This window comes from Euprymna scolopes, chromosome 26, assembly GCF_053919585.1.
Source record: "Euprymna scolopes isolate OS-2025 chromosome 26, ASM5391958v1, whole genome shotgun sequence".
In the NCBI taxonomy this organism is placed as follows: domain Eukaryota; kingdom Metazoa; phylum Mollusca; class Cephalopoda; order Sepiida; family Sepiolidae; genus Euprymna; species Euprymna scolopes.
In genome coordinates this window covers 52,049,774-52,065,858 of record NC_136507.1, presented here as the reverse complement: position 1 = coordinate 52,065,858, position 16,085 = coordinate 52,049,774, and the positions used below count along the sequence as shown (strand labels likewise).

At 32.2% G+C, this 16,085-nt stretch overlaps 1 protein-coding gene across 2 annotated transcripts in view; it reads left to right on the top strand.

Annotated features, from left to right (window-relative positions):
• Positions 1-16,085, top strand: part of LOC145248044 (carnitine O-palmitoyltransferase 1, liver isoform-like) — a 124,277-nt gene that overhangs the window by 98,451 nt on the left and 9,741 nt on the right. For both annotated transcript variants that reach the window (XM_080109775.1, XM_080109776.1), the window contains exons 16-18: positions 1,855-1,939; positions 7,467-7,631; positions 11,119-11,253. In XM_080109775.1, coding sequence (XP_079965901.1) covers positions 1,855-1,939; positions 7,467-7,631; positions 11,119-11,253 — 385 coding nt within the window. The remainder of the gene's footprint in view (positions 1-1,854; positions 1,940-7,466; positions 7,632-11,118; positions 11,254-16,085) is intronic.

Here is a 16,085-nt window from a genome sequence, read left to right as displayed (position 1 = left end):
TTCAATTATTTTAGGGGTTGATCTCCTACACCTTCTAAAGTATTCAAATGTATATCTCTTAGGACAGGTATTGCAATTAGTAAGATTTGATATAAAAAATAAAAGAAAAGAAAAGATCTTTCTTTTTCTACAAGTATTATTTTATTATTGTTTCATTATCATCAACAATTATTACATGATAACAAAGAAAATAAGAATATTCTTGTTGATGTATTTCTTAAGCTAAGCTCATTCAACTCGTAAAAATGTTTAACTACTGGCTAGCCATGTATATCCTCAACCACTCCCCATCACCAGATTTTAAGCTTATAAAAAAGATGTTCAATTTTTAGGAGGTTCAGTTTGGTATATAAGTTAATTTAAAAATTTTATTTTTTTTATTTTCAACCTCTGTTTAGCAGAAAAGAAAATTTTATTTATAAATGCTTTTTCACAATTTTGAGAGGGTAGGGAGGAAAAGTTTTTAGCATTAAAACTTACAATACAAATTGACACTTCCTCTCTAAAAATTCATCTTTTCATAAGAGTTTCATAATGAGTATTTGAACAATTGATATAATAATTCAAAAATTAAAACATCAAAATTGATAACATACATTCAAGAGCAAATTGTCACATTTGTGATGAATAATTTTATAAGAATTAGTTTTTGTATTTGTTTGCCTAAATGATTCCATATGTCTATTCATTTTTCTTAGTTATTTCTATAGTATTTTTTATTTCTATTGCATTTTTTAAACTATTTCTGTTGCATTTTTAAGCTATTTCTGTTGCATTTTTAAGCTATTTCTGTTGCATTTTTAAGCTATTTCTGTTGCATTTCTTTTAGCTATTTCTGTTGCATTTCTTTTAGCTATTTCTGTTGCATTTCTTTTAGCTATTTCTGTTGCATTTCTTTTAGCTATTTCTGTTGCATTTCTTTTAGCTATTTCTGTTGCATTTCTTTTAGCTATTTCTGTTGCATTTCTTTTAGCTATTTCTGTTGCATTTCTTTTAGCTATTTCTGTTGCATTTCTTTTAGCTATTTCTGTTGCATTTCTTTTAGCTATTTCTGTTGCATTTCTTTTAGCTATTTCTGTTGCATTTCTTTTAGCTATTTCTGTTGCATTTCTTTTAGCTATTTCTGTTGCATTTCTTTTAGCTATTTCTGTTGCATTTCTTTTAGCTATTTCTGTTGCATTTCTTTTAGCTATTTCTGTTGCATTTCTTTTAGCTATTTCTGTTGCATTTCTTTTAGCTATTTCTGTTGCATTTCTTTTAGCTATTTCTGTTGCATTTTTTAAACTATTTCTGTTGCATTTCTTTTAGCTATTTCTGTTGCATTTCTTTTAGCTATTTCTGTTGCATTTCTTTTAGCTATTTCTGTTGCATTTCTTTTAGCTATTTCTGTTGCATTTTTTTTTAGCTATTTCTGTTGCATTTTTTTAGCTATTTCTGTTGCATTTCTTTTAGCTATTTCTGTTGCATTTCTTTTAGCTATTTCTGTTGCATTTCTTTTAGCTATTTCTGTTGCATTTCTTTTAGCTATTTCTGTTGCATTTTTTTTACGAAAGGAATTTGGTATGTTAAGTCATGATAGTTTTAATGTTTTATTAGTCATCTTATTCACGGATGAACAATTTGAAATAACTTTTATGAATCCATTTTGAGTCAATTTGATGAGAACTAAGTTAATATAGCAAAATTATTTTAGTCTTAGAAGAATAGACAGATCAAGATATGTTTAAAAACTAAAACACTTAACAAATTATTAAACCCTTTTCAATTGTAAAACCGTTGTACATCTTTACATTTTTAACATGACTTTGTTTTTTAATTGCTAAATTTATCAAATTCGAATCCATATTTCTCTAGATATACTGAAAATGGTCATACAAGAGGTACAGTCACGGAAACACCACCCAATCCAATAAAACTTGAATGGGAAATACCAGAGGCAGTAAGTACTTTTCTATGTAGATTTTATTGATTTCTTAATGCTTACCTTGATTTGTTAAAAAAAATAATAAGTGTGTGTATTTGTATTAGAATATCCGTCCCAAGTTAAATTAGATGTTGAAGCATTTCTCTTAACAAATACCCCGGATATCTTAGCACTAAGTGAGACTAACCTACACTCCTCCATTCCCTCTAACCACTTTAACATGCCTGGATATCTCCCACTCTGCCGTAAGGACTCTGACAGACATATGCACGGACTTGGAGTTTACATTCGTAATACCCTTCCCTTGACTAGAGAAACAAACCTAGAAACAGATGATCAAGCCTTTATGTGCTTTAGACTAAACGTGCAACACAGTATTAGCTACTATTATTTTCTCTACCGCTCTCCCTCGACTCAGGACTGCTCCATAATAAACAAAGTATCTGACAGCATAGACACGGCACTGTCCCTCGACACTAGCGCACAAATACATGTGTTTGGTGACTTTAATGTCCACCACAAAAACTGGCTTGGATTCTCTGCTCACACAGATGCAGCGGGCAGCACAACCCATAGCTTCGCTATATCTCACTCCCTATCACAAATTGTTACATTTCCAACCCGTTTCCCTGACCAGGAAGAACAACACGCATCACTTCTAGATCTGTTTTTGACCACAGTTCCCGATGACTGCATAGCGAAGGCCCACAGCCCACTCGGGAACGCTGATCATGCAGTGATAATGGTTGAAATCGCCCTAAACTCTAGACCCAAAACTGAAGAGCCAGTGCTCAAAACAACGAGATATTATAATAAGGCTGACTGGGAAGCCATCAGGGAACTAATTAGAGATGCTCCATGGAAAAATATTTTCTCTCTCCCTGCTGAACAGTGTGCAAACGAGACCACTGACTGGTTCAAAACTGCAATCGAAGCGCATGTTCCCATGCGGAAATTTTATAGTAAGCCCCACTCTGCCCAATGGTTTACGTCGACTTGTGCAACTGCCATTACTCAAAAGCAGCATGCATACCGTAGGTTTAACCGACATAAGTCCAGTTCAAACAGACTGAAGTATATAGAAGCTAGAAATAACGTTAAGAAAGAAATAGCGACAGCTAAGAGAGAATTTACGGAAACCACTAAAAAGCGCATCGAAGCACAAAAACTAGGAACTCGAGACTTCTGGAAAATCTACAACAGTGTAGTAAATAATGGGCAATCGACAATTCCCCCACTAACCAACAATCACGAGGTTGTCTCCTCAGCAACCGACAAGGCTAACATGCTTGCCAGTCGGTTTGCCTCAAACTCCACACTGGACCCTTCCAACCACCCCCTACCTGACTTTCCTATGCGGACAGACGCCACACTAGACGATCTGAAAACCACCCCTGCTCAGGTGCATGCTATCATAAAAAACCTTGACACCTCAAAAGCATGTGGACCCGATCTTATCCCAGCTGTGCTATTAAAAAAGTGCTCAGCCGAAGTAGCTCCAGTTCTCTCCAAACTCTACAACAAATGTCTTAATGAAGCTTGCTTTCCGGGCTGTTGGAAAACTGCTTCTGTTGTACCAGTATTCAAGAATTCTGGTGAAAGGACAGACCCATCAAATTATCGCCCCATTAGCCTCCTTCCACTTTTTGCCAAAATATTTGAGACCATAATTAACCACGCTCTAATCCATCATCTTACAGATGCTAAACTACTGACTGACAAACAATATGGATTTAGACAAGCCCGTTCCACAGCAGACATCCTCACCGTGATCTCTGAACGTATATACCAATCACTGGACAAAGCGGGGGAAGGCAGAGCGGTAGCTCTAGATATATCTAAGGCTTTTGACAGGGTATGGCATGAGGGTCTCCTCAGTAAAATCAGATCATACGGTATCACTGGTAGAATACTTAACATAATTAAATCCTTCTTAGATAAGAGAAAAATCCAGGTAGTCCTCGACGGTCGCACATCTAAACAATATGATATAAATGCGGGAGTGCCCCAGGGTTCTATCCTTGGACCTCTATTGTTCCTGATATTCATAAATGACCTCCCCGACAACATTGCCTCTGAGATGGGTATATATGCTGATGACACTACACTCTATGGCAGACACGACAGGAAGACGAATGAACACATTTCTAAAGAAATGGCAGAAACACTAGAGGAAGACCTCCAATCTGTAGTGGAATGGGGACAAAAGTGGTTGGTCGCGTTCAATGCTGCCAAGACTAAACTAGTTTCATTCAATAATTACAAGAAACCCTCTCTACCACCAATAGCAATGGCCAACGACTCTTTATCTGAGAGTCCATCTTTCAAACTCCTTGGCCTAACGTTCACAGGAAACATGAGTTGGAACAATTACATTGAAGGCATTGCCAGGGCCGCTGCAAGAAAGGTGGGCTCTCTCTACCGTGCTAGAAAACTACTAACACCCGAAAGTATCCTGTACCTCTATAAGGCCACCATTCGCCCATGTATGGAGTATTGCTGCCACATCTGGGCTGGTGCATCTGCTACTAGTCTCTCGCTCCTTGACAAGGTTCAAAAGAGAGTCGCAAATCTGATAGGCCCTGAACTGGCATCTAAGCTTCAGCCTCTGTCCCATCGACGAAATGTTGCATCCCTCTGCCTGTTCTACAAGTATTTTAGTGGTGAATGCTCTGATGAACTGCAATCACTTGTGCCCCCACGACGCGAGCACCCTCGACAAACCCGACAGGCTACTAGATCCCACCCCCACACTGTAGAGGTCCCTAGATGTAAAAGATCTTTTTACTCCAATAGTTTCTTCCCCAGAACCGCAAGACTCTGGAATTCCATTCCAGGTCCCTGCTTCCCCAACAGTACTGACGTGCAGAAGTTCAAGTGTAACGTGAACCGACACCTTGCTGCCCAAATCCCTACATAGTACCCCAGTAGTTGTTGCCCCTGATAGTAGCCCCCTACACCAAAGTGGCAATTTGCCTTGTTTGGGGTGAAAATGTAATAAAAAAAAAAAAAAAAAAAAAAAAACTTTTTCATCCCTTTGATGTTTTTTTTTTTTTTACGAAGATTAAAATCAAGATATAATGATACTAAACCTTATGTTTACAATCTTTACTTCAAATGTCACATAAAAAATTTTTATCGATAAAAGATTTTTTATGTAACATTTTTTCAAGAAAATATCTCAAATTTAAAGGGTTTTAAGAAGAAATTGAAATTCAGGGAACCGTGTTCAATATAGTGTCTTTATGACTTAGGATCAAATTTGATGCAAATCTGAACTATTTTAATATTCAAATAGTTGGTTTGCCAATATTATACCTTTTTTTAAAACCTTTAAAATAGCCCACAAAAACTGAAATATGGAAAATATTCATCAATTGATGTTAAATATCCATTGTTAAAGTTTCACAAAAATGTGATGCATCTGAATTTTCACAAAGGATTTCCAATCTTTTTTACCCCCTTTGCATAACACGAAACTAAATATAACCCACATTTATACCCCTTGTGCCTAGCAATCGTGTTCCCAAATACATAATGATTAGTCAATTAGTTGAAAAGTGCTTCTTGTATAAATGCATACGCATACACACATTTTTTACTTTATATAAATAGGAATATAAGAGTTAACATAACTATGTTGGTGGACTAGTAGAGAAAATATGCGCAGAGATCTCATCTCAAATCTTGTCAACAATACTCTGAAGTGATAATAACTAAGTGATAAGTCCTAATAACTAGGATATTATTACATAAGTGGTCTAGCTAAAAAGAGAATGTGGCCCTTTGTGTGACAATGTTTTATATTTGGTGACCACATGGCTAGATCAACCAATGAGAAATTGCCCTGTTGACACATGATTTGTCTATTCATAGCATAGAAAAGAAAAAAACAATGGTAATAATCAAGAAAGTTTGTAATTGCCTTTTACAACACATTGTTTTTTGAAGAAGCTCAATATGATTTAGTTCAAATATCACTAAGATTGAACAAATAAAAGGAAAGATAATTTTCAACAATTTTTATTTCAACAAAAAAAGCTTAAAATCACTTAAAAAAAAAAACGTGGGAATTCCAGATAAAAAAAAAACGTGGGAATTCCAGATAAGAAGAAACAACACAAGTTAGTAATAATGGTAACAATCAATCCAGATAGTTTGCAAATGTTCTTAACTATCATAACTGTAACAGCATTCACCCAGTGTGGGTCAAGTCAGCTTCAAATGAGTTTACTGCATTCTGCGTCCAAGCAGTTCACTCATGATGATCAGCAACTTGGTCCTCAGCATCCTTCAGCTATTTTCTGTTCCAACAACAAACACTAAAACTATGGGAGATAGCCGTCTGTCTTCACTGGTTCAATCCAAGTCTTTAGTTGGCCGTTTCTACACTTCTGCAAGCCAGCAGGTGCGATTGGGGGTTACCAGCTTGTGGATGATTTCCTTCTTAGGGCGTCAAAGAATATGACCAAATCAGTGAAGTCTCTTTTCAGAAAAGTGTCGGTGATGTTGCATCCTGCATAGATAATGCAGTTTGGGATTTGGTAAGAGAGACAGATGTGTAGGATGTAGTATATTTCAAAGATCTCAAGTCTGAGAATCTTCCTTAATCTTGTTGAGGCCACAATCTACTTTGGAAGTAGCAGAAGATTGTGTCAGTGGATGTTATTTATATATAAAGTAATGATAATTACCTCCACGCTATTTGTGATTAATAGATTTATTAACATACAGTAGATGAAAATAAGCATTAGTCGAATAGGGGGAAATATTAGTCTGTTGCTTAAAAAAATCTATTTTAGTATTTAATCTTGATCAATATTTTATGAATCGTAGAGAAAGGCAGTGGAACTTTAACCTTTAGTCAAAAATCTGCTATCTAAATCAGCACGTAATAGTTTTATAACAAACAAATATTCGTTAGTGAAAAAGAAAGAATATTTATTTGTTCATTTCGCTTTCCTTTCTTCAAATTTGTTTTGCTGACAGGGGGAAAGGGAAGACAGAAAGAACTGCTTTCTTTTTCTCCTTCCTTTTGTTGTTTGATTGACAGGGAGGTGAAGATGGAAATGATGCAGCTCTTTTGGTTATAAGCAATATTCAACTGTGCTACAGAATTTATTCTATATCTAAAATGGTTAACATGTTATACTTAAAACAAGGGTTTTGAGTTCAAATCACACCTGGGCATAAAATGAACATAAACATCTTCAAATTACAATATCAGAATTATTCAGTTTTATTTTTTTTTTATAATCTATGTAAATTAGGATGCCTGGGTGATATTGAGTAACACTCTAATAGTTGGTTAGACTCAATGCAATTCAATACTGCTAAAATATGCATCATATGATGTAATATGCGACCCATAAAAGATCAAAGATATACAAATTTTGCTGCTTTTTTTCATTTATTTCTTTAATTTTTTTAATTTACCATTGTGATCATTCTGAAAGTTGAAATGTTATTTATTCGATCGTTGCTTCCAGTTTCTGTTTGTTTCTTTTAACTCTGCAATGATTATTCATCTTCTTTCTTTCAGTGTGAAGAAGTTATTGCAACAAGCCTTGGGGTTGCTGAGGCTCTTCTCAATGATGTGGATCTTTACATTCTGTCACATACTGCCTACGGCAAAGGTTTTATGAAAAAGTGTAACCTCAGCCCTGATGGTTATATCCAGATTGCTTTGCAGCTTGCTTATTTCCGAGTGAGTTTAAGTTTCACTTCTTCCACCACATATCCTTCTCTTTATTACTCTCTCTTCCATCGCCACCGACTCCCTTTGGTGATACCAGATCAGGTTGTCTGAAGATATTGGTTTCCCAACTTTAATGCACCAAACATTGATGTTATAATATTTTTCCTTTCCATTTGCAAAACTCAAAGCAAAACCAAAGCAGCCAAACTGAACATCATGAATAAATATTTGAAGAGATAAAGAACTTGAACCATAAAAACTTTTTCAAAAATTACTGGATTAAACATTAAATAACCTGAAGTGTTGATATGCTGTAAAACAAAATTATCAAACCACTTACTTGCAGATCCATGTTTTTTCTTCTTCTTCACACACTGCAAATGGAACCAATTATTACATTTACCCAAACTAACAGATTATGACCTGTTCACATGAGCACACATAAATGCATATGTAATTTATAAAACTATACAAAAGGATGCTGAACCCTTTGATTCAACTCTGTTATGACTTTAATAAATTGATTTTCATGTGGGTGTTTTTTTGTTTTTGTTTTTTTTTTTTTTCAGACTGAATAAGATCTCGTTTTAACAAAACAACTTGTGAAGTGAACAAATTATGCTTGGCAGCAATAAGAAATATGAAAGACTATCATTAACAACAACAATGACGAAAAAAATTTCTTTGCTTCTTAAGTGTACACTTTCGCATGAGATGTATGTGTAGACAAAGATGTGTCATCAAGATGCATTTGAAATGAGCGTTGTTCAAAGTTGAGAATGCCTAACCTTTTCATAAGATTGGAGAACTGAAATATCAAAATTACACTAACCCCTATAAGTTATGTTTTTATAGTTTCTATAAGACTATTTTAAAAAATTTTTTATTCAAATGTAATTCATTATTCTTTGCAGAGAAACTCACACACACAAACACAGATGTAGTTTTGTTCATAAAAACACTGTTGTATAAATATTATAAAATTCATCCAGTGAATCTTATAGTATTTATAAAATAGTGTTCAATAACAAATAGAGCAATGTATTATATATATATATATATATATATTATTTTTGTTTGATTAAAAAAATTTTTTTGTTGAGTTTTTACAGTAATATCATGGGGTCTATACTTCCATCGAACATTTCCAAACAACAATCGAAACATTTTACTCTAGCAGATGGCAATAATAGCAGCAAACGCTGCCAGTAACCATGTTTGAAATATCTGCTTGACTTGCAAGCTGAACGCTGATAGGAGCAAACGTAATTTCAATTCTGATTTGTCCACTCAGTAACAATCTCTTACTCGCACAGATAACAAGCCCTAAAGTTTATAAAAGGGAGTACTTGCTACTATTCTTCCTCTTTAGCTAGAAGAAGGTACAGCTGTCTAACTCGTCCACAGCGAATGACCACAAAATTTCTCTTAACCTGCAAATCTCCTGCAGTTAGCTGTGGCTGCTGACTTTGAACGTTTTCACTATCCAACATGGTAATCAGTTGCATGCATATGAGCTCATACCATTGAAACACACACACACACACACACACACACACGAACTTTGCCTGCCTTTCACTAAACATACATACTTAGCCTTCATATTATGGGCTTTTCCACACTCCTCCTTATTCAATATTATTAATGTCTCCTCTAAATTTACGTTAAAGAAGACAACAAAGTTTATTGTTTTGCCTCTCTCTATTGATCTCTCAATCTTGCCCTGCCCCTCTCTATCTCTTCTCCCACATCTCTTTATCCTCTGGACACACCATACACACATCTTTATCTGACGAAGGCCAGAGGAATAGTTGGCCGAAACGTTGTGAATAAACAAAACCAATAAAAAAATAAAAAAACGACTAATAAAGATGAGAATAATAGTCCGAAATAAAAATAAATTAATATACCATGAGAATTGTTTATAGCAAAAGCAAAATAGAAATTAGGACTAACATATGACCTTGATCAATTGCCAATCTAAATACGAGACCCTGATTTTAGGAGCATTAAGAGTAAGGGAGATAATTATTTTAAACCGTTTTTGTTCTTTAATTTAACAAATTGATCTTCATATAATTTGAAAATGTACTCATCACCTCAGTTTGACAGTGAAAAATGTATTTAAAAAAAATAATAAAAACTCAAACCATACGCGAAGGTTATTTTAGCATTTTCTAAATCTGCCCCAAATTATTATAAAGACTTTCATAGTCTAGATTTAAAAAGAATTTGTGAAAATGTGAGAAATCCAGCATAGATGGGTACTTCCACTAGTGTTGTTAACCATCAATAAATCATTTTTCTTTCAATTTTTATTTTCATGCTATATATTTCTATTTGATTTGTGATAGAAAATCACAAAGAATAAAAATAGGATAAAATCATTAGGTTTTACTAGTTTCCTTGAGAAAATAACAATTTCATTGAGACATTTTAAAATAATTTGGAATAAAAGTAATTTGGAATTTCGATATGGACACAATTTTTTATCTCTCTTCTGCATAAAAATGTTTTCGCAAGAAAGTTTCAAAAATTAAATCCAAGGAAGGTTTTTTTTTTGTTTTTTTTTAATTCTTTGGAACATATCTTTATCAAATTAAAAATAACACAAATACAGAATATTTTTTAGAATAAACTGGATGAATTAAGAAATAATGGTAAAAGAATGAATTTGCAAATATCTTTTTTGAGTCTATATATTTAAAAAATTTCATCTGTGTATTCATATTATACACTAGAAAAAAATGTGACATTGAGTTTCTCATTGAGTTTGAGTGTTTGGATCAGGAAAATGTAAGTTTGCAAAGCTAGTTAAATTTTTTAAAAAATAAAGAGAAAATCCAAAATTAGTCTTTCTGTTCAGTATATTTCTCTTTTCATACCTTTATTTTTCTCTCTCCAGTTATGGTTAAATAGTATTACTACTGTGGTGATATTGCCTATTGTTTATATTATAATCAAAGTATTCCCATATTCTGTTTTATAGTTGGTTTTATTACCTTTGACTGTTAATTGGCAGAGAATGTTGGAGTCGAGTTATGGACTGTATAAGTAAGAGCGAGGAGAGGTTAGGTTTAGGGCTAGTGAGGTAATAGGAACTTAGTGAGAGAGGAGTAAATTATAAGTTGCAAATTGCAGCTAATTAGAACAATTATAATAGGAAAAAAAACTTTTTGAAACTGAGGAATATTTTAGCATGTACTTTGAATGATTAAAATATATAGGCCAAAAACTTAAGGAAATGAACATTGATTAACACAACATTAGTATAATGATAAATTCTGTGACATAAGTATTTGTGCGTATAATTGCCATTAAATTATTTTTTTTTATAAGTAATTAATAGTTGAAAATTAATTCTCTTCTTCAGATAAAAGATGCCCAATGAGGAATCATAAATAAATGTGGATTCTAATTGTGTTGAAATGTCAATTTAAAACCAACATTTCACTTTAAGCTAAAATATTTTTTATAATTTTCCTTTTCTTTACAGGACGCTGGAAAGCTTTCTTTAACTTATGAATCTTCCATGACTCGTCTTTTCCGTGAAGGAAGAACGGAAACTGTACGCTCTTGTACTGTTGAGTCAAAAGAATTTGTTAATGCTATGAATGATAAAAATAAAACGGTAATTACCAAACTTTGCTTATTGCATTTTTTATTTTCTTTTTATTGCATTTTCTACCCAAAGCTTTTATCAGATGTTTTAATCAAGTTCCTAAAACCTTACATCAGAAGCAGATTGTTGTACTATAGTCAAATGTGGCAGTTGAAGTGTGAAGAGATTTTAGAAAACTGGAATTCTCAGGGATTTTTCTGATAATTAGTGAAAGTTGGATTCTAAGGTTAGAACTTCTCCACTAACAATGATTGTAATTCTGGTATTTCAACTGATCATCGATACAAACTCATAAATACAAGCATAAAACACATTACTAATATAACCAATATTGAAGCTTTTTAGCATCTCAGAAACATTTAACACAAATGAGATGCGAAAATAACAATCTTCTGAAAGTGTTCTGAACCACTCTAACAGAGCACGTATGAGTGTGTGGGGAAAATATCAGTAGCACCTGAAGGATGGATGGCAAGCGATTGTAGAGTTTCTTTCTCAAAAGTGCACGACTGTAGAACTCTCTTCCATTCACCTGTTTCCTACCTGACTACAACTTGGATGTCTTCAAATCCAACATAAACAAATTCCTGACAAACCGTCCCCTTAAGTAAGACACTCTATCAAATCTCCAATACTAATGATTCCTACAATACTATCTCATTGATTACTGTACATGCAATAACCCTTATCCCTGAGTGGCCTCTGAGCCTTGATAAGTGGTGACCCCCATGTAAAAAAAAAAAAAAAAAAAAAAAAAAAAAAAAAGCAATGTTTGAATGTGTATGCAAATTAGGAAGTGTGCCCAAGCTAGCAAAAAAAAGAACACGTGGTCGAGAAGAAAAAGTCTGTGCCAAACAAGATGGACATGAAAAGTGAAGGCGAGAATTAGCTGCTTGTGGCCAACCTGCAGTCAGAGTAAGAGAAATACAACCAGGTTAGATGGACATGTGGCAGCGAGAGACTTTAAGTGGTGTTAAGATGGGAGAGTAACTGTAATGAACAGAGTTCGAGTATAATAGTCACATTACACCATTTCAAGGAACCAATGGAGAACCATAACTAATTTTGATATTAATGAACAACATGATAAAATCAAATCTTTTGTTAAAAAAATCTTTTGAGGGATTTAGCAGAGAAGCCAACAAACGTCTAAGGAGAAAAAAATTAAATATACAATAAATAAGTGTTACCATAGCCAATAAAAATTAAGTTTTTACCTACCTGGCTTATTTTTTTTTATTTATTTATTTATTTTTTTTTTTAAGTAGTTTTAAATGCTATCTTTTAATCTCAGATATGCATTTTTTACAAGCTGTTTTGCAAATAAGTTGGCAGCTTAGAGTTTTCTTCATGAGGAACAAACCTGCCACCATATTGTTCATTTTACCTGTTTTTTTTTTTTTGTTTTTTTTTCATTTGTTGGCTTCTGTTAAATCTCCATCTTTTGAACTTTACTATTTGCATAAAAAAATTTTGCAACGATAGAAACTGGAATTCAAACTAATGAATAAAATAAGATAAATTATATCATGAATGCATATAGTTTTGCTTGTAGTTTTAATCTATAATTTGAGACAAGGAGACATGTTTTGAGTACAGATGCTTAATATATGAAGTCTTTATCTCAGCGTTTTAGAGGTTCAAATTAATTTTTGAAATTCTTTGACTATATGGTAGCTTAGAAATTAGACTATTTCCCTGTTGGATTTGCAGAAATTTTGATATATTCATTAAAAAAAAAAGAAGAAATTACAAATACAATAAAAAGTAATACTTACGTCAGTTTGAAGTTGGTAGTTTCCAAAATCGTTGTTCTGGAGAATTTTTTTTTTTTTTGTAGAAAATTAGGTAGCAGAGGTGAGAAGTGTTTTCATTACTTTCAGTAATTATTTTTTAGTTCTTCTCGTCGAAGGTTCTTTTTTAATGTTTATATATAGCCTCTCCTCAAGTAATACTGAGTAATTTGTATAAAGTCACTAATGCGAATTGCCCTAAAACTCTTAAGAATATTTCCAACAAGATTTGTTGCATTTTTTTTTTTTTTTTTACAAACTATTGTAATGTCTGCATATATTTTTGTGAACATAAAATTACACTTAGTGGGGAAGGAGTATATTACACGAATACTCATTACTGAATATATATTTTTAAATGTTTTACTTGTAATTGATTGAAAATTGTTACATAACTAAAGATTTATTTTAATTTTAAAATAAAACTGAAATGGATTATTTCATCATTAGTTTATAAAATGCTCTTTAAATTGTTTTATAAATAATTGAAAATAGATAATTTGTATGCAAAATAAGATGGTGTAAGAATAGATTACTTAAAGCCTCCTCCCCTGTTTATGAGTTTTTAAATAATAATGTTACTGTTTAAGAAACCTTTCTTAACATGAACATAGTTGTTAACTATTCTGTGCCTTTCCTCTATCAAAGAATGTTAATGTTTTGTCCTAATTATAAAAATCAATAATAATGACAAGTTTATAGATTAACACCGTCAACGAAGTCGTCTTTCCAAAATGAGATTCTACTTTTTTAGGTGACTACTTTTAAGCACCTTGAAAATTTTGATTGCAAAAAAAAAAAGCAATAATTTTAGAATCAGTCATTTCTTATATAAATTAACCATGAAATGATTCTCATTTCTGGACCATTCTTAATTTACCACTAATCCTAAGTCTAATATTTTAAGTCGTAAAACCATGCTAATTTATTCTATCAAAGATTTTGATAAATGCAGTGAGACCTTTTCATTTATATTTTTAACTGTGGCCTGCCCATGGCCTACAAATTATAATCTATTTTTTTACAACGGCCACCAATGTAGTCATCATATAATAGGAAGATTAACGTGGAAACAAAGAAATAAAATAAACCTTGTCTAAAATGGTGCACTCTCTGAGGGGCATCATATAGACGCTTACCAAATAATTGTGAAAATAAGTGTATCTAAGAAATAGGCAAGTGAACTTTCCAATATTTACTTTATAGTTCAGCAATAAACAATGAATACTATAGTTCAGCAATAAACAATGAATACTATAGTTCAGCAATAAACAATGAATACTATAGTTCGGCAATAAACAATGAATACTATAGTTCAGCAATAAACAATGAATACTATAGTTCAGCAATAAACAATGAATACTATAGTTCAGCAATAAACAATGAATACTATAGTTCAGCAATAAACAATGAATACTATAGTTCAGCAATAAACAATAAATACTATAGTTCAGCAATAAACAATGAATACTATAGTTCAGCAATAAACAATGAATACTATAGTTCAGCAATAAACAATGAATACTATAGTTCAGCAATAAACAATGAATACTATAGTTCCGCAATAAACAATGAATACTATAGTTCAGCAATAAACAATAAATACTATAGTTCAGCAATAAACAATGAATACTATAGTTCGGCAATAAACAATGAATACTATAGTTCAGCAATAAACAATGAATACTATAGTTCAGCAATAAACAGTGAATACTATAGTTCAGCAATAAACAATGAATACTATAGTTCAGCAATAAACAATGAATACTATAGTTAAGCAATAAACAATGAATACTATAGTTCAGCAATAAACAATGAATACTATAGTTCAGCAATAAACAATGAATACTATAGTTCAGCAATAAACAATGAATACTATAGTTCAGCAATAAACAATGAATACTATAGTTCAGCAATAAACAATGAATACTATAGTTCAGCAATAAACAATGAATACTATAGTTCAGCAATAAACAATGAATACTATAGTTCAGCAATAAACAATGAATACTATAGTTCAGCAATAAACAATGAATACTATAGTTCGGCAATAAACAATGAATACTATAGTTCAGCAATAAACAATGAATACTATAGTTCAGCAATAAACAATGAATACTATAGTTCAGCAATAAACAATGAATACTATAGTTCAGCAATAAACAATGAATACTATAGTTCAGCAATAAACAATGAATACTATAGTTCAGCAATAAACAATGAATACTATAGTTCGGCAATAAACAATAAATACTATAGTTCAGCAATAAACAATGAATACTATAGTTCAGCAATAAACAATGAATACTATAGTTCGGCAATAAACAATGAATACTATAGTTCGGCAATAAACAATGAATACTATAGTTCAGCAATAAACAATGAATACTATAGTTCAGCAATAAACAATGAATACTATAGTTCAGCAATAAACAATGAATACTATAGTTCGGCAATAAACAATGAATACTATAGTTCAGCAATAAACAATGAATACTATAGTTCAGCAATAAACAATGAATACTATAGTTCAGCAATAAACAATGAATACTATAGTTCAGCAATAAACAATGAATACTATAGTTCAGCAATAAACAATGAATACTATAGTTCGGCAATAAACAATGAATACTATAGTTCAGCAATAAACAATGAATACTATAGTTCAGCAATAAACAATGAATACTATAGTTCAGCAATAAACAATGAATACTTTCGGCAATAAACAATGAATACTTTCGGCAATAAACAATGAATACTATAGTTCAGCAATAAACAATGAATACTATAGTTCAGCAATAAACAATGAATACTATAGTTCGGCAATAAACAATGAATACTATAGTTCAGCAATAAACAATGACTACTATAGTTCGGCAATAAACAATGAATGCTATAGTTCGGCAATAAACAGTAAATGCTATAGTTCGGCAATAAACAGTAAATGCTATAGTTCGGCAATAAACAGTAAATGCTATAGTTCGGCAATAAACAGTAAATGCTATAGTTCGGCAATAAACAGTAAATGCTATAGTTCAGCAATAAACA